The 20901-nt window shown below is 35.8% G+C and overlaps 5 protein-coding genes across 9 annotated transcripts; 1 reads left to right on the top strand and 4 right to left on the bottom strand.

Moving 5' to 3' along the window:
* Positions 1 to 1099: 1099 nt before the first annotated feature.
* On the bottom strand, positions 1100 to 6125 carry LOC108977868 (heterogeneous nuclear ribonucleoprotein H3). 4 transcript variants are annotated; one of them, XM_018947828.1, is made up of 8 exons: positions 6000 to 6125; positions 5127 to 5579; positions 4929 to 5060; positions 4191 to 4335; positions 3023 to 3168; positions 2796 to 2948; positions 2266 to 2735; positions 1100 to 2206 (listed from the first exon to the last, which is right to left on the bottom strand). In XM_018947828.1, the coding sequence occupies exons 2-8, from the start codon at positions 5560 to 5562 to the stop codon at positions 1973 to 1975; spliced, it is 1716 nt and encodes a 571-aa protein (XP_018803373.1). In that variant the 5' UTR covers positions 5563 to 5579; positions 6000 to 6125; the 3' UTR covers positions 1100 to 1972. The 4 variants fall into 4 exon arrangements, with proteins under 4 accessions (XP_018803373.1, XP_018803375.1, XP_018803372.1 ...); XM_018947830.1 differs by having other exon boundaries at positions 2796 to 2825; XM_018947827.1 differs by having other exon boundaries at positions 2266 to 2948.
* Positions 6126 to 6473: 348 nt separating this feature from the next.
* On the top strand, positions 6474 to 7163 carry LOC108977819 (huntingtin-interacting protein K). Its single transcript, XM_018947740.1, has 3 exons — positions 6474 to 6725; positions 6790 to 6897; positions 6954 to 7163. Exons 1-3 carry the CDS (start codon positions 6576 to 6578, stop codon positions 7050 to 7052), a joined length of 357 nt encoding a protein of 118 aa, XP_018803285.1. The 5' UTR covers positions 6474 to 6575; the 3' UTR covers positions 7053 to 7163.
* A 110-nt stretch (positions 7164 to 7273) lies between these two features.
* LOC108977809 (dnaJ homolog subfamily B member 12) lies at positions 7274 to 9386 on the bottom strand. 2 transcript variants are annotated; one of them, XM_018947723.1, is made up of 8 exons: positions 9326 to 9386; positions 9153 to 9266; positions 8937 to 9092; positions 8670 to 8865; positions 8216 to 8606; positions 8038 to 8153; positions 7781 to 7944; positions 7274 to 7711 (listed from the first exon to the last, which is right to left on the bottom strand). In XM_018947723.1, the coding sequence occupies exons 3-8, from the start codon at positions 9067 to 9069 to the stop codon at positions 7599 to 7601; spliced, it is 1113 nt and encodes a 370-aa protein (XP_018803268.1). In that variant the 5' UTR covers positions 9070 to 9092; positions 9153 to 9266; positions 9326 to 9386; the 3' UTR covers positions 7274 to 7598. The 2 variants fall into 2 exon arrangements, with proteins under 2 accessions (XP_018803268.1, XP_018803267.1); XM_018947722.1 differs by having other exon boundaries at positions 8937 to 9266.
* Positions 9387 to 12246: 2860 nt separating this feature from the next.
* LOC108977861 (probable cytochrome P450 6d5) lies at positions 12247 to 14800 on the bottom strand. The gene is made up of 6 exons (XM_018947815.1): positions 14230 to 14800; positions 13938 to 14090; positions 13186 to 13385; positions 12876 to 13109; positions 12571 to 12813; positions 12247 to 12497 (listed from the first exon to the last, which is right to left on the bottom strand). The coding sequence occupies exons 1-6, from the start codon at positions 14757 to 14759 to the stop codon at positions 12322 to 12324; spliced, it is 1536 nt and encodes a 511-aa protein (XP_018803360.1). The 5' UTR covers positions 14760 to 14800; the 3' UTR covers positions 12247 to 12321.
* A 3072-nt stretch (positions 14801 to 17872) lies between these two features.
* On the bottom strand, positions 17873 to 20186 carry LOC108977860 (probable cytochrome P450 6d5). Its single transcript, XM_018947814.1, has 6 exons — positions 19657 to 20186; positions 19365 to 19517; positions 18756 to 18955; positions 18461 to 18694; positions 18151 to 18393; positions 17873 to 18084 (listed from the first exon to the last, which is right to left on the bottom strand). Exons 1-6 carry the CDS (start codon positions 20184 to 20186, stop codon positions 17906 to 17908), a joined length of 1539 nt encoding a protein of 512 aa, XP_018803359.1. The 3' UTR covers positions 17873 to 17905.
* Between the last annotated feature and the right edge of the window lie 715 nt (positions 20187 to 20901).

The following is a 20901-nucleotide window of genomic DNA, read 5'->3' as shown; positions in this document are numbered from 1 at the left end:
GGCAAAAATGCATCTCAAGCCGCCAATAAAATTTGTGCAGTTTATGAACCCGATACAGTTTCCATTTCCACCGCACAACGATGGTTTCAACGTTTTCATTCTGGTGTAGAGGTGGTCGAAGATGCGCCACGCTCCGGAAGGCCTGTCGTCGAAAATTCCGATAAAATCGCTGAATTGGTCGAAAGAGACCGGCATAGTGGGCATGAGTCATCAAAAAAAATTTTATGAACAATTGAAAATTCAATAACATTACCGCAAGACTTTTTTTGACAATCTATTTTATATATGTACATGTGTATATAACGGTAATCAGTTTGGTAGCTTTGATAAAAACTTGATAACTTATACTTATTAGCTAAGGCAAGCACTATGCAGATTACATGCGTGATAAGCGCATGTACTCGTTCGTATAAAGATATCTAAATTTGTTTACCAACAAATACTATCTGTTAACGTCACTTTCAAAGCAACAAGCGTTCACTCGGCGTTAACAGATTTGTTGGCTAACGTTTTCCTACTTGGAATAAACAGATTCGTTTTTCTTTCAAAGAAATCCAAAATTTTTCTGGTGACATCTTCTTAACCTGCATATGTACATATATCCAGGTCCCTTCCATTTAAGTAAAAACCTTTTCCACGAGTGTACCGTTAGATGACCTCAATGATACAAGTATCTTGTATAATCAATCACTGTTCCGACGACAGACGGGTTTATCCGAATTTTTAACCGATCAAAATCTGACAACTCATTGACACTTCTCCAAATTATTTTCCATCGCTAGAATCACAACAACAATACTATCACATTGGTATCTTGCAAGCACCACAACAAAAATCTGAAATTTTGAAATTATGCGCCTAAGAGTATGCAGTAAATATGGTGATTTGTGATTCACTATCTTTACACACGCATACACAGGGCGAGCAAACATTTTTTACCCTCTCCCCTGATTGCATGCCTTAGGCAATTCTACGCAAACGCCTTTAAGCTATCCGGCCAACCCTTGTCATTACGGCCGGCACGAGTGAAGTTTCAATCGGATAATTCATCACAAATTACAAACGCATATCCATTACAAAAAAAAAATTCATACATACATAAGTTACTTTGCCTCCTAAAGAGGTAAAAATTATTCTTTATTCGGAAAATGAGTTATGCGCATGCGCACAAATTTCTGTTGTTTACATGGTTTGTTATGCAGCATTTTTAGCATATTCTTTCTGCGAACTCTACGTATAATTTTTATTGACAATACAATATTCAGCAATACCTTTGTTGGTAACTTAATTAATGCTGAAACGTTTCTAAGAAAAAAAGATATTTTTCTAACACAGTGCTTAAGTAAATGGAATCTATATTACGTTAAAAATTAACAATTTTAGGACGCCAGTTTTAGCAAATTAAGTATAGGCTTGAAAAAAAGAACGGTAAAATTCGAGTTTCCAATACGATACCCGGCAGAGTGTATAATTTAAACGAATTAAAATTAATTCAATAAAAATGAGCTAGTTGCGCATCATACTCTCTCCTCATGTTGTGTGATGTGCATGTTAATTGTACAGTTATGTGTATACATATTATGTAAGTTAAGTTTCAATATATGTAAACATTAAGTTTGCTTCTTTCACAGAGTATAAAATAAAACTTAAATGTATTTTTTTATTATTGTAATGTATGGTTAGGTTAGGTAATTTCCATGTTTTTGAATTGACTTACAGCATAAACAAATTACAAATTAAAGGTTAATGTAGTTAACGGTTACACGACCACTTGTAGTACCATTGCGGTGATTACGAAGATGAGCGATGAAAAATTGCGTATTTGTTTCGAAAACTAATTTAGTAATTTTCTTTTCCCTCCCCTTGAAATTGGGTTGCATTAACGTTATTTAAAAAAAAAGCACACACTTTTACATTTCGTAAAACTTGGAGATGCCTTTGTACCAACTTCCAACATTTTGCATTGCTTGCTTTAGATACGGCGTTGGAAATTGCCACCGCCACCGCCACCAGACTTTGCATTGCCAGCTTTGGTCTTGCCATCGAAGAAAAGCTCAATGTAACGTGAACCCATTTGGTCGCGGTGGCGTTTCATCGCTAGTTGAGCATCCTCGTACGTCTCGAAGAAGACATCGGCGGTGCCACTGTGCAAGCCACTTTTATTGAAATTAACACGCACATTGGCTGGGCGTATAGGGTCGAAGAACTGCAAAAACAATTCAATTTAATATTTGAGTATAATTAAATCGTTAGTGTCACACTCACCTTGAAGATGTCATTTTCAAACGACTGATATGGCAATCCGCGCATATGGATGGTGAAGTACTCATTGTCATTGCGACCACCGCCGATCGGACCGAAATTGCCGCCACCGCCGATCATAGCGTTGCCACCGTTAAATCCACCGCTCATATTGCCATTACCGGAGCTACCGGAACCGCCACCACCGCCGTTACCACCGAAATTACCAAAGTTGCCGAAATTTCCAAAATTACCGCCGCCGCCGCCACCACCACCACCACCACCATTGTTCGACCCGAGGCCCAAGCCACCATTGCGGTTGTTGCCGACTGGGAAGTCATTACCGAAATTGCCGCCATTACTGAAATTTCGGTTATTGCCAAAGTTGCCAAAATCACCGAAATCGTTGCCGAAATTGCCGCCGCTGTTGTTGAAACGGTTATTGCCACCAAAGCCGCCATTGCCGTTGCCGAAGTTACCATTGTTGCCGTTGCCTGAGCCAAAATTACCGTTATTGCCAAAACCACCGAAACTGCCGCCATTATTGCCATTACCAAAACCACTCATACCACCGCCACTGCCACCTCCATTGCCATTCGGTCCAAAGTTATTGCCAAAGTTACCCGAGTTTGTGAAGTTGGGTAAATTATTAAAGCCAAGTGTGTTGTTGGCGCCAACACCGAATGGAGCGCCATTGTTACCCCAATCTGTGGGGCGCCAAAAATATAATTGAACACTTAGTAAGTTTAAGGTTCTTCCACTTTAAAGCACGCATACTTACCATTGCCGCCACGCATGTTGCGTACACCGCCGTATTCATTGCCGCGATTACCGCCACGATCCTTCAAGTCATATGGACCACTGCGTCCATTGCCTTTGGCAGCGCGTTTCAGCTCAGCCAGTGAGCTACGGAAGATTTCAATATACCTGCGGGGAAGGAGAAAAGATGAGGAAACATTGAAAATGTAAACCGAAGTACAGTTATTTGTAGTGACAGCCCGTTTCACTGTTACTTCGTAGTTTACTGTATTTTTTTACTATTTTGCTCGACTGTTTTGCAATTGATGTAAAACTGTACATATTTAAAAGGATTTGAAGCACCTAACAATTTTTTAAATGTGCAAGTTGTCAATTGACTCTAAGATTCATTATGATAAATTATCAGCAGCAGCTGCATTTTAAAGAAGACCATGTTAAATTACCGAAACGCGTTTGGTTTTTCTTTTTTGTGCGTGTTTATGTGGATACGGACCCAACCAAGACCCCACCCACAACCGTAGCCCAAGCGATTTGAATTTTAAATAAGAGTTTAGTATTGCATCGAAATTAGATTTAAAATTTATAGTATCTCAAAATATTATTGTATTATTATTTTTTTGTTATGATTTCGATTACTCCTTTCGTTTGTATAATCGTTAATCGAGGCGAAATGAGTGGCGTTTATTGGAACCTTCCTCCTAGAGTTTTATTAACAAAAGAACAGACAATTGCTGTGGAAATAAATTCGTTAAATACGAAAAGCATATTCTTTTGCTAAATGGATTATATGAAAATATAATTTTGTGGTAAAATAATTAGTAATGGTATTCAAAAGGTTACAAAAGCAGAGACCATGTCTTATAAACATTTATTAATATATATAAATATAAGGAAGTAAAGAGAAACAATCTCAGAAATGAAGAAAAATAATTTACATTAAAAATAGAAAAATTAACTTGAAAATATTCACTTCACAACGTCACGTAACATACATTTTCGAAAGCATAAAATATAAAAACACGACTTTTTCGTGTTGCACTTGAAAGTTTCTCACATCTTATCAAACAATTTGCAGAGCAAAAATATCCTATAAAAAAGTCAAATGTATATTGTACATATTTATTGTATTATTTAATAGAGAAGTATGTTGTTTATTATTTGAGACAATGAAAATTAGAGTGACAACCCACCTGTGCCCAATCTTTTCCCGATTACGTCCCAAGGCTTGTTCAGTGTCATCCTGGCTTTCGAACTGAACAAAAGCTTCCCCAGTCGCACGACCCCTTTTGTCCATAACAAAAAGTATCCCCTCCCGATCCGGTTTGATTTCCAACCCTGCCCATGACGATAACAACCAAATATTAAGAATTCTTTCAATTCAATACATAAATTTGTTGTATTTTTTTTTTTGTTTTTTTTGTTTTTCTTTATAAAAAAATCATCATTATTGCGGCAAATGTTGTAACGCAGTTTGTTTGCTATTTTGAAAGGTGGTAGTGCGTCCAAGTTTGATTGTATATAAATATATTTTTGTGGTTTCAAATGGAGATAAACGAATATTGAAATACGCTTCTGCCTAAACTAAAATAAGTGATCTAACTAGAATATATTATTTGTTAATGCATTTTTACGAATTTACTTCGCTAATATTAAAAAAAAAAAACTATGTTGTTGCAATTGAAAATTATAAATACATGTGGATTTGCAAAATTGCTTGCACCTACATACATTTACGTACAAGGTCTTATATTAATGTTGCGAGATAATATTTTAAACATCCCAAACAACTGATTTAATGATGGATACCATATTTATAACAAAACATAAGTATATTATGTATTTCTAAAAAAAAAATAAAAAAAAACCAACTATGCAAGTATTCAATATTAAACACTATAACGTCAAAATAACTAAGAAATTTTACTCACCACTAAAGAATTCTTCGACTTGCTGCTCAGTGACCGCATATGGCAGACCGCGTAGTTTAACAACATATGACATGCCATGACTGCCAGTTTTACGCATGGCTTCTTTGGCTTCTTTAGGGTTAGCAGTGAATACTGAGAATTAAATAGTAGCATATAAAACTATAGAAAAAAATGTGTGCTTTTGTTTTATTAACTCACCTTCAATGTAACGATGTCCCATTAAGCCTTTGTTTAATTTTCGCGCTTCTTCAACATCATCCTGACTTTGTACCTCAACATATGCTTCGCCTGTATTTTTGCCATCCCAACGGCTGGTGATAAGATGTATACCCTTCGAGGCATTAACCACATTTACATTCTTTAGAAAATTTAAGATTTCTTTATGAGTTGCCGACCATGGTAGCCCTCTTAAACGTATGTATTTTGGACCGGAAGAGTTACTGTTATTACCACCACCGCTACCATCACCACCAATACTGGTCTGATCCTGACTTTGCTCATTGTCATCATCATTTTCATCTTGATCATCATATTCATCACCTTCTTGTTGATCGTTATCATATTCTTGGCTGTTGTCATCATCTCCGTACTCTTGCGAGTAATCCTCGTTGTTGGTTTGTGCGTCAGTTGCCATTTTTTAAGTGAATTTAACTATAAAACAAATATTGTTGATTATTTAATTTTAAATCCATAATTTTGCTTCAAATCAAGAAGTGTGAGTTTGAGATCTTTCGGTAAAAGTAATCGATAATACACGCCGGTGGTGTTCCACCGCCACATTCACGCAACACGACGCTAACATTCCAATATTGAAATTTATCCAAATATTAAAAAATTCAAATTGTAATGTTATAAAAAAAAAAGGAAAATTCTATTAAAATATGTAATATAATGTTTTCTTTTCGCAAATTCTACGCATTTATCGAAGCGGTTTTTTACATATCCGCCATCTTGAAACGACAGCTTGTGGAAAAAACATTCGGCGGAAGAATTTGCAAAATTTTTCCAACACGTTTTCCAGTATTACGCGTATTGTACAAAATTTAATTTACTTTAGCGAGTAATACAAACCTTTTAATTACAAGTTTTTGCAAAAATATACTGTATTTAAAGTATATTTCAATTTCTTTTATGATATAAAAAATTCAGCAGTAGCACACTAGAATTCACAAAAACTTTTCCGAAGCGAATGCATAGATAACGCGAATGAAATGAATGAAGCTATGCTTAAAGGGATATCAAAAAAGTCTCCAACTGTCAAAAACACATTTTCAATGCTGCCATTTTTTTGCAAAAAATAAAGTTGCCATTTGCTGGTAAATAAATAAATATATATAATGTTTATATTTCGACTATATCTTTTATTGATTTGTTAAATCGAATACGCAATGTGTTCAAAAAATGTAAAAATGTATTCTTATAGTTTAAAATAATGTATATATTCAGTTTAAAAAATGTTGGACCCTCAAGGTATATGTTCAAAATATTATGAAACATCATCAGAAAGTCTACAAGTTTTTCTTATGCTCACTAGACACCGGGATGACATTTCTACCTTCCTTTTCTGCTGTGATTCCTTTAACAATTTCGCACATTTTACAGTAAAGAAATTTATATCAAATTAGTTTAATAAAATTTACATCGATAATGTCTGAAACTGAAATTAACGGCACCGAGGAGGAGGTGCAGGACAAAAAGCAAAAGAAACAAACTCGTCACGACGGTGGTGCAGCCGATTTAGAGCGTGTTACAGATTATGCGGAGGAGAAGGAAATTTCAGCAGCGCACATATCCAGTGTGAGTGGACATTAATAATTTGCTAACAAAATTTATTTAAAATATTAACAATTGGTAATAATAGGCAGTAGAGCAAATCGGAAACAAACGCAGCAAAGAAGATGAACGTAAGGTGGCCAAAGAGATGGAGCTGCTGAAAGTGCATGTCAAAAAAGAGGACATTGAACTGATTGTGAGTCGATATGAAAGGCGAATATGTTTTTATTCTTTAATGTATTTTTCTTATAGATGAATGAAATGTTAATATCACGCACACAAGCAGAGAAAGTGCTGCGTGAACAAAGTGGTGATGTAGTTGCGGCGTTAGAGGCAATAATCGCTAACTAATATCCTTCTCGCTGTTAAAACACATGAATACAATTGTCCGTACTATTAATATTTTGTAAAAATTAAATGAAAAAAATAATAATAATAATAAAATGTCATGCTACGAATATATTTTTTTCTGAGCACATTTTCACTTCAGTGTTGGATAATCCCACCTTTAAATGTCCATGACAATAACAACGTCATACAGGAAATAATAACAAGCTTTTTTTATTTCCGCATTTATTTTGAAATCAATTTTATTTCCCACTTTAAATATAGTAGCGAGTTTATACGTTTATTATACTATATATTTATATGCATGCATGATTCAGCACCTACATATGGATATGAAAACCAAAAATACCGCAATATTAGCTTAAAATCGTTTAGTGTTTGTAATTACATATTTCTTTGTAAATATTATTTCATCGTTATCTTCGTAAATTATTATACATAGTTAAATTTTTATGAGCTTACGTGCTTTGTATTTTTGGGTAAAATTTTTTAAATAACGAAATTAAAACAATAACAAAGACAATCCACCGTTTAAGCAGTCAAGATAAACTACGTATTTAAATAATTTTGTAGGTTGTCACAAGAATTCATCTTAATATCTTGCGCCTTGCGGAAGAGATCGCGATCGCCAAATGAGCGAGCCTTGGCCAACATAGAGTCACCTGAAAACACAAAAACGTAAACCAACTTTGGCATTATTCACAAATAATGATTAAGTTGCAATGACTTACGGTAGTTGCGTTCACGACTACAAGAATACTTTAGGTGATCTATATAGTCTTCCTCCACTGACTCTTCCAAACGCCCAACAGATCCCTGATATTCAGAATGGAAGTTGTTCTTCACATAATAGGGTACTTTCAGACGGTTTGTTTCACGTTTCACAACATATTTTCTACGAAAAACAAATTTATTTTAATATATATTTTGGAATTGTGCATGTATTAATAAATATGCTTTTCAATTTTTGTCTATCTTTTTTACTCACTGTGATGGCGACAAACTATAAATAGGGTCCGATATGAAAAATGAAGATACCATCGATAATGCGATCAATAACAGTATAGGCAAAAAGTTGATTAGTGCCGAAGAGTTTGATTGATTCTGTTAGCAGTGCGTAAAAAGATAAATAAAGTTTCATGTTCGCAATCAAAATTCACACTTACTTCGCCATCATCGCGATGCTGTTGTCTACGTCGCTGTTGACGCATGTAAACATTCTGTTGGGCGAAACCTCCACCGAAGAACATATTGAATAGATCTTCCGGGCTAACCTCTGCCTGGAAACCACGCGCATAAGCATATTCGTAATTGTCTCTGCGTACACCATGACCACTGGAGTTTGTCTCATTAATACCATACAAATCATATTGTTTACGTTTTTCAGCGTCCGTGAGAATAGCTGCAGCATTTCCCACTGCTTTGAAAGCATCAGAAGCGCCGGGTGCCTTATTTTTGTCAGGATGGAGTAGTAAGGCCAGCTTTTTATAAGACTTTTTAATTTCGGAATCCGTTGCTTCTTTGGTAATACTTAGGATTTCATAGTAATCCCGACAACTGAAACAATTTTACAATTATCAGTTTAAATTCACAACATACTTTATAAAAATCAATACTCACCCTTTAACTTTTCGTACGGCCTCTAATTGCTCTTTCGTATATTCAGGCTCCACATGACGTGAGTCAGAGTTCTTGCGTTGACGTGGACCATTACCATTAGACGCACCGTTACGGTGTGGAGAGCCATTTACGTTTCCACTGTTACTACTTCTGTTTCCCCCAGTAGTTGCGCCAGCCTTTACTTTGGACAAGAGTTCTGAGGCAATTAAAAACGTAAATGTTATTAGAAATCCAAATTATAGATATTTGTTTTTGTAATTTTTTCACCTTTAGCACGTTCAGTAGGGAATAGTTTTTCCGCTTTCAGCAAGAACTTTTCTGCTTTTTCCATTTTACCCTCGGCAAAGGCTTGCACCGCTATGTCAATGCAGCGATGCGCTTCATCTTTATTCCCATCCATTTTAGCTGTATACCTGTTTCTACCTGGTGATATTTGATTAACTTGCAATTATTGTTTAATATTACTAAATTTTAAATCAGCACCCCTCCAAGTGACGACTGGTAACCGAGATGCAACGAAGTTCTACCAGCAACCGAAGGGCTAGTATTGAAATCTTTAAACAATCCTAAAGGCGTACTCGCACTTTTATTAGTTATCTATGTACATTAAAATGGTGTTAGCTAATCCGTCTTTATGTTGAATATATATCTTATACCTGCAAAAAACTTTTTCTTGATTCCCTTGACCGTGTCTATGAAAATTTTCTTTTACCTACACATCAGTTTTAACATTTTCTTTTACTCAACTTTTTCTCATCGTATTACAGGGTTGATTTATTTCTTTGACAATATATAGTTAAAAAAACATTAACAAATTTATATCAAATATGGTAAGTATACAAGAAAATCCTTTGACAATAATTAATGAGCTACTTAGTTAACCAGTACTTAGCGAATTTGTTAAATATATTAATTTTCATTGACATTCATTATAGTTGTAACAAAATAAATATTAAGGGCCTTAAACTGAAAATTTCGATTGTTAAAAAATCTAGCATCTTCTGATGTTTTAATGAAAATTCTACTTTTGAGTATTATTTCGGTTATGTCGAAAAAGTTTGTTCATTTCTTTCCAATCAGATCGATAAATACTTCTTATCGATTACTTTTAAATTCGTTGTCATTATTTGTAGGCGTGTTGGTTTTACATGTGTTACGAAATTTGGCAGCTCTGGGCGAACTTTCCTATCGACGTCGTCTCGTTTCGTTGCTTCCGCGAGAATAGCGACTTACTGGTGAAATTTTGCGTATTTATGCGCGTAAAATACTCGCAAATCTAAAAAAATCAATAGAATTTCAATAATTTGACACAGTGCTAGTGCAGTTAATATTATTTGAGACCATAAACGTGTGTTGAAAAAGTGCACTCGATTGGTAGCTCGTCGTCATAGTCATAGTTGCAAAGGCCGTCTGTGTATCCGTCGTCGCGTCGCTGTCGGTGTTGACGTCGCTGTTAGCTCTTAATTGCAATTAAATATCTCTTACGATTCTAACCATATCTTATATATTTGACTTGGTGCGAATAGTTTTTGTTTCAGTGAGAAATGTACTAAATGTTCTTGCATAAAAACGTGTCCACTTACAGTTGAACTGGAAGATTATTATTAAATGTCTACATTTTGCATAAGAATTATTTTGACGGTTCTGTTGTATAGCCTATGAAAATAAAAACAAACAAATGCAAGCACCAGCAGACATCTCGCTTTAACACACGTAAGAGCGCCGGTAAAGTCAACTAAATCGTCGTCGCAGCGAAAAAAGTGTTAGTGTTTGTATTGAGTGCGTTTGCAATAGCGAGGAAATTATTGCAATAAATTGAACAATCTTTGTGATAAGGTAGGTGAAAGTCATTTGTATTTTTGTTCTAATGATCATATTTTTGATCCAAACGTTGCTAAATTTATATAATATGTGCATACAGACCACATTTTATTTAACTAAACTTTGGGTCTTTGCTGCATGCTTCCTAGCGATATGCCGGTGTAAGCTTATTCATACGGTTGCTTAAATGGGCTTAATGTATATGAAACAGTTCGAGTATTAAAATATAAGCTAAGGATTTCCAATTAGCACACATACATTCATATAAGCATTTAAGATTGACAATTCATGTTTGTGTTGTGAATTAAAATTTACATGGAAACAGCTGTTTTTCTTTGTCGATTAACCAACTTATCTTTATCGATTTTTAATTCGCATTCAACAACATAAATAGACAATCATCAGTGATGTTCATTCAAAATAAGTTTGTGCAAATATTTTTATAAAGCCAATTATTGTGTGTTTCATAGTACGATTGTTATGATGGGTTGGTGTATTTGGCATAAATCATTGGCCAATGCAACGGTACTATCTCCAAAGAAATGCTTCAGGTTGCACCACTATAGTCACACAAACTGGTCAATAAACAGCTCGTCCGTGTATGGAAAACTTTTTGATTTTACGTGATATCTTCAGGAAATTTGGCATGGATTATTATCTACTGCATCTGCAATGCAGCCAGATCAAATGTAAAGATCTTTTTATATCCTTTTCTGCGAGAAAAAAAAAAATACAACAGTGTAGGGTATTATAGCTTCGGTGCTTTACTATCCCTTAGATATTAAAGATGGTTAATATCTAGAGATGGTTAATTACTAGATGGAGTTAAAGGCAGTTTCATGCTAATTTTCAGTTGCTAAAAAAGGAAAATGATAGTAAAAATGTCCTAGCACCTACAATTTTTTGTGGTAAATTTTAGAATAGCATTCCCCAATTTCAGCGTTTAGATGGGTATGTACGTATATATGTAGTTGCCGCTGACTTATAGTTTTTGAGATATTTGCATTTAAAGTTCAAAAATCAACTATTTGAAATGCGTGTTTCTCCCATTTATAATGAATTTTATACTTATATTTTGCTGTAGTGCTATAGTATTCATCGTAAAAAAATGATTATTGTATACTCTATTTATTCCTGGTATTTGACCGTGTTTTCGTTTACGATTTCATTTACGAATGGATTTACGAGACACCTTGTTATCATACAGTTGAGTTCTTTAGAATTCTTATGAGTTCTTGGGCTCAATTCACAGTAGCGAGAGCTACAAGTCACACCAAAGATTAAAACATGGTACCACGGGGAGCAGTCAGCCCTTGGAGGTAACTCCAATCTGCTCATTGGGTTTTTGGCCCTTTCTGGAGATTCGTGGTGGCTGCCAGAAGAGAAGTTTAGATGGGAATCGTACCCGACCAAGGTGGCTAGGGTGTTTTACGCCCACCCAAACCAATTGGAACCAAGGTATAAGTGTATGTGGCGGCACTCATGCTTTGTTTCTCCAGAGTATGGTGCAGGTGCATGCACTCGTGTTTTGGAGCGCTGATCAACGCATTGTTTTGATCTATGTGCTTCTAGCAATAGAAAGCACCGTGGGTTAGGCCTTCGCAGGCAGGAACTCACGTTAAACAACAACGGACTCTAAATCCCAGCCCCCCACATACTTCTTAGGACGTCAGTCTTAAAATTTTCCTTCCGATTTGTTGTTTTGTGTTATTATTTAGTACCACAATTATCACTTTATAATATCAAATTTATTTATTTTATTTTATTTTTATAGTCCTTTAAGATATTAAATATGTTTAACCAATCTCAAGCAAATTCAATTTACATATTCTTATTGTGTATCTTTATTTCGCTTGGATAATCGCACATTTATGCCACCTTTGGGCATAATTGGAACGCCATAGTTAGCGATTTCGATTTCCTTTCGAACAGGATTTAATTCGATATTAAAGTTGAGCAACAACTTCGCCAAGGCGACTTTTGCATTAACCCTGCCCATACGTTGTGCTGTTGAAAGTAAGCAGATATTAGTTTATTAAATAATAAAATTCATAAATCCGTGAAAAAACTATTGAATTACCGATGCAATGTCTGGGTCCTTCGCCGAATGGCATAAAAGCGACGGGATCGTAATTTTTATTYAAAATTCGATCTGGATCCCAACGCATAGCGTCCGGGAAATATTTTTCATCACGATGAAAACCCAATAACGGAATAATAACTGGTGTACCATTTTTGATTACCAAATCACTATCAGGTAGTTGATAGTCTTGTGTGCATTGGCGATTGAGAATCGGCAGTCCAGGGTATTTGCGTGTAGTTTCTACAAAAAACTCACTTTAAATGCTTATAGATTGACATAAAAGATCTTCAATTAAATCTAACCCATTATGCAGAGATCCAGATATTTCATATCCTGTATCGMTTCGTAAGTAAACTTATTGTCATGCCTTTCAATCGCATCTCTCACGTCACGCTGTGCCTTTTCCAGCGCTTCTGGATATTGCGCTAATTCAAAGGCGGTGAACGAAATGGTGGACGCCGTTGTCTCATAACCAGCCACATAAAAAAGTAYCAAATTGGACGCAATGGTTTCAATTGACATATGCTTCGCTGCATCTGTAAATATAGGAGGAGGGAGAATACGCAAATACAGTATTGCTAGGTTCAGCAAATAAAACATGCACTTATGTACCAATGTCAGTCGCTTTAGCAGACCAATCATTATCATTGTCGTTGACTTGACCTTTGTTGCGCAGTTGCATGAGCAGTTGAAGCATGTCTTTGCGCGTAATATTCTGCTTCTCGCGCATTTCTATAGTCCGCTTAACGATTTCTCTCATCATTTCGGGTGCCTTTTCGCGCCAACCCAAACGTATGAAGAGCTTTTCCAAACTATAGTTAGTTATATAGAAGTAAAAAAAACAATTTATGAGTTGTTGTAAARAATTTAATCAATAAAATAAAGAAATTAGCGCTTGAGAATCGACAAAAATAGTCCGAGATCTTACMGCCATCGTTGGAATATCGAAAGGATCAGTGAAAATAATTTTGATAGATCATTTGGGCTTAAGAAAAGTGTAAGTACGATTGTACSGCATAGATTTTGTAGAATAATTCACGAATTTTAAAATTTTTACAAAGTCTTACTACTATTTGCTCATAGTACAGTAACTGATCTTCATCGCCGATAGAAGAAAAAGATTTTTCTGATAGACAAAGTGAACTCTATCACCTACTACAAGTCTCAGAAGTGAAAACAATAATAAACAAAATCTTATCTCCGCTACTTGTATTCAAGTGCGCCAAATTAAAATTGTCTTAATGAAATAATTTACTACTTAACTGATAGCACGACAGTTTTCACATTTTATTATAAATTAATTCCCGTTTAAAATAAATATTTTTATATTTCAATAATTTTATTAATAGAGAAAAATTGCTCACCTGGGAAATAGGAATTGAGCTGTACCGCGCAATACACTGCTGAATGTTGGCTCGTTCAATTTGTCTCTTATTTGCAATATGGGATTATTTGGTTCTTCAAAGCTGTTCACCTCTAAACCCAGAAACACCGAAGCAATGATGTCTATCGCAAAGCTGGAAAATTAATATATTAAATTAAAAATGCATCACTGCACTTTTTCGTACTGTATTAGCATAAAGTCACGTTCACACTTCAAAACTAACGAAATGCAATGTTGAAGCACATGCTCAAGATTACAATTTATATACTCACGTGCTCATTACATGCCGAAATTCCAGTTCTTTTGAGCCAACATCAAGTAGCTGCATATTCACATAGTTGACCATTCTATCACTCACTTCCTCGACGGTTTCAAACATGGCCTTTAATTTTCCCGACGTAAATAACGGTGTCATTTTCACTCGCAAACTCTTCCACTTCTGTCCTTTAAGAAAGAACAAGCCACCACTGAATTGCGGATCATCCTCATCATCTACATGTATGCCACGATCGTAAAAACTTTCAAAATGTTTCGTCAATATATCTCTCGCCAATTGCGCATCGCGTATTAATAAAACGGGTCGCGTAATTAGATAGATGCCCAAAACTTTATCCTTTGTTTTGCGATAAACATCGAGAATGGCAGTGCCCAATGCTGCTTCACGTTTAAAGACTGGATCTAACACTGCGAATGGTATTTTTGGCTCAAGGTAAGGAAAGCCTTTCCGTTTCCAAAATGTGTAAATCCATTTAACATAAAAATACGAAAGTGTACAAACGGTTATTAGCAGTAATAAAAACATATTTCGATACAAAACAAATTTGCCGCAATAACTAATGTAAAACGCGCTCAGGGAACTGAAATTATAACACTTTTTTGCTTCCTTTTATAGCTGTTGATAAGAAAATACTTTATTATATAAAATCTCTTTGTACTTATACATACATTACTTACATATATTATGTAGGGGTATTCATTTATGCTGAACGCATTTCAAAATCAATTCTTAATACAACGAGGGTCCTTAGAAGAAACTAAGGTCTTACGGGGTACGGACATATGAAATTGAAAATTCAAAAAAAAAAAAAAAAAAAAAAATCAATTAATTTTAATTTTACTCGAAATTGACTTTGCCATTTCATTATGCAAACGATGACGTGCAACAATTTGAAAATGATCCGGATTTTTATCGAAAATCATCTTCAGCAATTAGGCTCTCTTCTAGCTAAACCGCTACGCCAATAAGCAAAATATGCGTTATTGGTCAGGCAGCAATCCATACTCTTTGAGTAAAAAAAAAATAAATTATTGGTGCGGTTTAAGGGCCGGCGGCATCATTAGCCGCACTTCTTTCGTGATGAACAAGACCGGCACGTTACTGTGAATGGGAATTGCTACCGCCCAATGATAGCAAAATATTTTTGGTCCGAATTGGATGATATGTACTTGGCAATATGTGGTTCTAACAGGACAGTGCCACAAGCCAAACAGCGAATGATCACAAACGATTTATTGAAAACCAAGTTTGGTGAACGTGTTATCTCACCAAATTGGCCACCTCGGTCGTGCGATTTGATGCTGTATGTCTAATCTATTGTCTATGCCAACAAGCCAACGATGATTAATGAACGTCGATACGATATCAAACGGGAAATTGCAATAGTATCATCTGAATTATGCTTGAAAACCGTCGAAAATTGGGTTCATCGTCAGCAAGCGTGGCCGTGGTAGTAATGCAAAAGGAATCGAGTTCCATACATAATGTCATCAAATGTACTTTCACAGCAATAAAGAATTTCATTGATATCCCAAACCGTTTTTGCGCTCTTAATGACCGTTATTATCTTTTTATTTTTAAATCTTTTTTTGAATTTATATTATTATATATTGCATACAGTAAAGGAAAAAAAAGAAAACAACCCTGCGAGGAGGAATGATCACATTAACGATAAAACATTCAAAAGTTTTCTAACCTACATATTTTCTCTCAGTTTGAGTACATCATTAGCTGTTTTGTACAAAGTAGTATGCTCATTGCATTTATTACAACGTGAATACACTCAATGCCGTTATCAATATTTTTTCTAATTGTAATATTTTTATTGATTTTAATAGTTGTTTCAGCTCATTTCTTATGTTTGTTATCTTCACTTGCTAAATTATTCAGCATTTTATGTATTATATAATATGATGGTATACAGCTGTTATCAAAATAGTAGGAGTGCTTTGGCAAATCTACGTCGACATCTATCTATATATCTAATTTGAAATCTGCGTAGAATGCAAAATGATTTTAAGTGATGCAAAAGTACCTTAAACTCTATTTTTTATTCACTTATCAGGAATAATCACATTAACGATAAAACATGCTAGGCATATTACTAGACACACGATGCAACATCGTTTCTCAAACTTAAAAAAAATCGACGAAGAGCTGAGATGATAATTAAAATCCACGTATCCAAACTATTAGCCCAACATTAAACCATAATAACACTAGTCTACATTGGTTTTGTTGCCTTAGGTACAATATTTTGGATATAACGGGTGATCCAGTCGTATCGAGCTGTCATGTTATTTTTGCTCAGTATTGTTTGGCATTTCATCATAGAAAGACATACACCTGAAAAATGTTTACAAATCTTTAAAATTTATTACGAAAATTCACGTTTTGTAAAGAATGTGTTTCGCGCGTTTCGCTCAAGTTATGGTCAACATAATCGGCCTAGTGAGAGTACTATTCGCAACACCATTACTCATATATACTCGAATAGAGTGCGTCCAGCGAGCAGTGAAGAAAATAAAGGAGTCGTAGTTGTGAATGTACATGAAGACCGTGGAGAGGCGTTGCGGCGCCGTTCGCCGAACGACGTATGGAACGAATTCGCGCCTTTTTCGTTGAGATCTTCAATTGAAAGCATACAAAAGCAACGCTTCCCAAGCGAAATCGCTTCGCAATATGAGCTTTTGAAAAGTTGGAAACAGATTCGACCTTTTCGAGCTAAATTTTGTTAGGCGATGACTCCCATTTCTGGCTCAATAGGGCGAAGAGTAACCTGAAGATATTCAAGACCAGAAAAAACAACGGGTTGATGGGATTTGTGGGCCGATGGAATCATCGGTCCATATTTCTTCAAAAAATGATGCCGTGAAAATGTAGTGATAACCGACTTGTAGTTGCCTGAAGTTGAAGCTTATAATCTCTGCAACATTTGGTTTCAAGAAGACGACACCATGTCGCATCAATCAATGGAAAGAACATTTCGGTGTGCAGATAATTTCACATTTTGGCCGGTCGAATGGCTACAAAGATCGTGTGATATCACATCGTTAGACTTTTCCTGTGGGAATATTTAATGTCGAAAGTCTAGCGGGAAATTCCGCTTTGATTCAGTCCTTGGAGCAAAGTCTTTCGCCAGTTAACAGACGAAATGCTCGAAAGAATCATCGAAAATTAGACTCAACGGATGGACTATCTGAGACATAGCCGCAACCAACATTTGCAAGAGACAATTCAAAAAATAAATGGCAAAGAATCTTATTTCGAAGGATAATAAACATTCGCCCATTAAATTTGATGTTTCTTTGTTTTCTCCAAAATAACAGTATAATAATATAACAATGTTTTCATAAATGAGGTCGTAATTTACACATTTGAGAGGATCAAAATCTGCAGATCTCAACACAACCCGAAAACTCGTTCTACAAATAAAAGTCTGGCAGCACGGTTTCAGTTTGCAAAACCATATACTATACATTCAGTATACTTTTAGAATATGAAGAAAACAAACATAACGCCCACAGAACAATGACGCTTTCTTCTTCTTTTTCTTCCTTCTTTAATTATTCAAAGAGAATTATTGGATTGTCGGCAACTCTTTATTTCTCGTGACTTATGTAAAAGGTTGTAAGTAGTATAGATATTAACCGTTTCCCAACAGCTTCGATTTATGCGCCTGGTGTCCGATTTCGCTTCGATAACCGTACATTTATGCCACCTTTGGCCATAATCGGCACACCAAAGTTAGCGATTTCGATTTCTTTTCGCTCAGAATTCAATTCAACATTAAAGTTGAGTAGCAATTTCGCTAAAGCGACCTTTACGATTATGCGACCCAAACGTTGGGCTGTTCAAAAGTGAAAAATATTAAATATTATTCCAAAAAGTTATAAACACTACTTATTTGGTTTACCGATGCAATGTCTGGGACCTGCGCCGAATGGCATAAAGGCGGCGGGCTCATATTTTCCATTCAAAAATCGTTCTGGCTCCCAATGCATGGGATCTGGAAAGTAGTTCTCATCACGATGTATACCCAGCAGTGAAATAATAATCGGTGTACCACACTTGATCACCAAATCACTATCTGGCAGCGGGTAGTCCTGTGTGCATTGACGATTGAGTATCGGTAGTCCGGGATATTTCCGTGTTGTTTCTACAAAAAACAAAAATCACTTTAAATGTATAAAAATATTTATTGTAGGAATTTAATAAACGTTTACCCATTATGCAGAGATCCAGATATTTCATATCTTGTACTGCGACATATGTGAATTCGTTATCGTGTTTCGCGAGTGCTGCCCTTACGTCGCGCTGTGCTTTCGCCATTGCAATCGGCGATTGCGCCAATTCAAATGCCGTAAACGAGGCGATAGTGGCAGTCGTTTCATAACCAGCCACGTAGAAAAGAAATAGATTGGTGGCAATTATTTCAATGGACATGGGTTTCGGCACAACTGTAGAATGGGCGTAAATTGAAAGTACATATTACAATAACTTTCGGCTGTGTAAACTTACCTTTGTCAGTCGCTTTTGCCGACCAATCGTTGTCATCAACGCTAATTTGACCTTTGTTGCGCAGTTGCATGAGCAGTTGAAGCATATCCTTGCGTGAAATATTCTGCTCCTCGCGCATTTCTATAGTCCGCTTAACGATTTCTCTCATCATATTGGGCGCCTCTTCACGCCAACCCAAACGTATGAAGAGCTTTTCCAAACTATGGAGAGAGATAAGTTAGAAAACCGCTTTCTTTCATTTTTCATAATAAAAAAATCGCTTCCATATGAAATGAACTTTATTTAACTGCAGTTTAAGGGCACCATACCCTCTCTTATTTCTACACATTTTGCCCACAAAGCATTTGTTATCGATATTAAAATCGTTTTGTTTCAATCATTTTCGGAAACACTCCCACATTTTCCCATCACTCACGTAAACTAGTTCTCCGACGTTAATCTCACTTAATAATATTTAAGGAATTATTAAAAGAAATGTTTGCAGACTTAAATCTATAAGACTGTTAATGCTAAGAAATATATTAAATTGTTCAACGTTATCAAGTTATAGATAGCGATGCCAGCCTCTACACATACATTCTTATTAAGCACACTTCTTTCTCTTCCTACCTGGGATATAGAAACTGGCAGGTGCCGCGCACCACACTGCCCAAAGTGGGTTCGTTGACTTTTCGGCTCACATTTAGTAATTCATTGCTTGGCTCAACAAAGCTATTCACGTCCAGTCCGAAAATCACCGATGCAATGATGTCAATGGAATAGCTGAAAATATAAAGTTATGTGTGCATTTATTTTGGGAAGAAATGCCGTTGAAACTTGTTAGAATTAATAATTTTTCTTTCCAAAATGTTTGCACAAACTGATCAAAGATTATGCCAAAAATTCCAAATATACAACTCACGTGCCCATTACATGCTTCATTTCAAACTCTTTAACGCCTCCATCAGTCAGCTGCATATTCAAGAAGTTCACCATTCTATCTCCTACATCCTCGATTTTGTCAAACATGCCCTTCAATTTTCCCGACGTAAAGGAGGGTGCCAGCTTTATGCGCAGACTCCGCCAATCCTGTCCTTTAAGAAAGAAAATGCCACCCCTTGATTGCGGATCCTCCTCATCGTCTACATGTATGCCACGATCGTGAAAGCTTTCAAAGTCCTTCGACAATATATCTCTTGCTAGTTGCGCATCGCGCACCAGCAAAGCTGGTCGTGTAATTAAATAGATGCCCAACACTTTATCCTTGTTACTGCGATAAACATCGTAGATGGCAGTGCCCAAGGAAGATTTACGTCTACGTACAGCATCCAGCACACCAAAGGGTATCTTCGGCTCGTGATAGGGGAAGCCCTTGCGTTGCCAATATGTGTAGGTCCATTTGATGTAAAATAACGCAAGCGCACAGGCGGTAGTTAAGAGCAACAGAAACATATTTTTATATCCACTTTCTTTCGGGCGCCACTGTTTTAAATGTTGTGTTTAATCACTGAAATCTTATGTCGTCAGTGATGGCGTTTTATAGCTTGTCTCTAAGAGATATCTTAAAAATACAATAGGGGTATTCACAACACAGCATGTTGAAAGGGCTACAATAATTTGAGTGCTATTTTATGTCTTTATAAACAAAAAACTGATCAATTTTACAGCCTGAAGAGGGTATTGTATTAAGCTTTACACAAAGTATTCAACAACCAGTAGGAAGCGTCAGGGTCCAGATAAAGTATGGTATATATATAAATAATGAGCGTGATGAGCGGTGTCGGTTTAGCCATGTCCATTTGTATATACGTGAACTAATCCTTCAGTTTTTGGAATGCCAAACTGAAATCGTCCTTTTCTCTCCAATAATCCTTTTTTCTGGGAACCGCCGACATCGAACTACTATAACTGCCATACAAATAATAAATAAGAATAATTTTTATTAGATAAAGTACCTCCACAAAAGTTGTCAGCTGTTAGTCCCAGAAATTCTACAATTCACCAGGTAAATTTGGATTTAATTGTATACCAATTGTCGTGTGAATACCCCTTTAACGTTATCAGCTACATGTTTTTGAAAGTTTAACACTAGCTTTAAATTATAAATATTGAATTATATGTTTTTATAGAGATATACATTGTGACAAAAAAGTACCCGGATACAACA

The sequence above is a fragment of the Bactrocera latifrons genome, unplaced genomic scaffold (assembly GCF_001853355.1).
Source record: "Bactrocera latifrons isolate USDA-ARS-PBARC rearing strain unplaced genomic scaffold, ASM185335v1 scaffold_96, whole genome shotgun sequence".
Classification (NCBI taxonomy): domain Eukaryota; kingdom Metazoa; phylum Arthropoda; class Insecta; order Diptera; family Tephritidae; genus Bactrocera; species Bactrocera latifrons.
This window is presented reverse-complemented; position numbering and strand designations above follow the sequence as displayed.

Bases quoted from the DNA above. Each gene is read 5' to 3' on its own strand.
- LOC108977868 (XM_018947827.1), bottom strand. From the start codon at position 5,562: ATGGCAACTGACGCACAAACCAACAACGAGGATTACTCGCAAGAGTAC. The intron at 5,061-5,126 runs GTGAGTTAATAA...TTTAATTCTCAG, and splicing joins GGGACATCGTTACATTGAAG to TATTCACTGCTAACCCTAAA. The intron at 3,169-4,190 runs GTGGGTTGTCAC...CCTTCCCCGCAG, and splicing joins CGGGAAAAGATTGGGCACAG to GTATATTGAAATCTTCCGTA.
- LOC108977819 (XM_018947740.1), top strand. From the start codon at position 6,576: ATGTCTGAAACTGAAATTAACGGCACCGAGGAGGAGGTGCAGGACAAA. The intron at 6,726-6,789 runs GTGAGTGGACAT...TGGTAATAATAG, and splicing joins CAGCAGCGCACATATCCAGT to GCAGTAGAGCAAATCGGAAA. The intron at 6,898-6,953 runs GTGAGTCGATAT...TTTTTCTTATAG, and splicing joins AAGAGGACATTGAACTGATT to ATGAATGAAATGTTAATATC.
- LOC108977809 (XM_018947722.1), bottom strand. From the start codon at position 9,069: ATGGATGGGAATAAAGATGAAGCGCATCGCTGCATTGACATAGCGGTG. The intron at 8,607-8,669 runs GTGAGTATTGAT...AAATTGTTTCAG, and splicing joins GCCGTACGAAAAGTTAAAGG to TTGTCGGGATTACTATGAAA. The intron at 8,154-8,215 runs GTAAGTGTGAAT...CACTGCTAACAG, and splicing joins AGCATCGCGATGATGGCGAA to AATCAATCAAACTCTTCGGC.
- LOC108977860 (XM_018947814.1), bottom strand. From the start codon at position 20,186: ATGTTTCTGTTGCTCTTAACTACCGCCTGTGCGCTTGCGTTATTTTAC. The intron at 18,695-18,755 runs GTAAGTTTACAC...CCCATTCTACAG, and splicing joins GGCAAAAGCGACTGACAAAG to TTGTGCCGAAACCCATGTCC. The intron at 18,394-18,460 runs GTAAACGTTTAT...TGTTTTTTGTAG, and splicing joins TCTGGATCTCTGCATAATGG to AAACAACACGGAAATATCCC.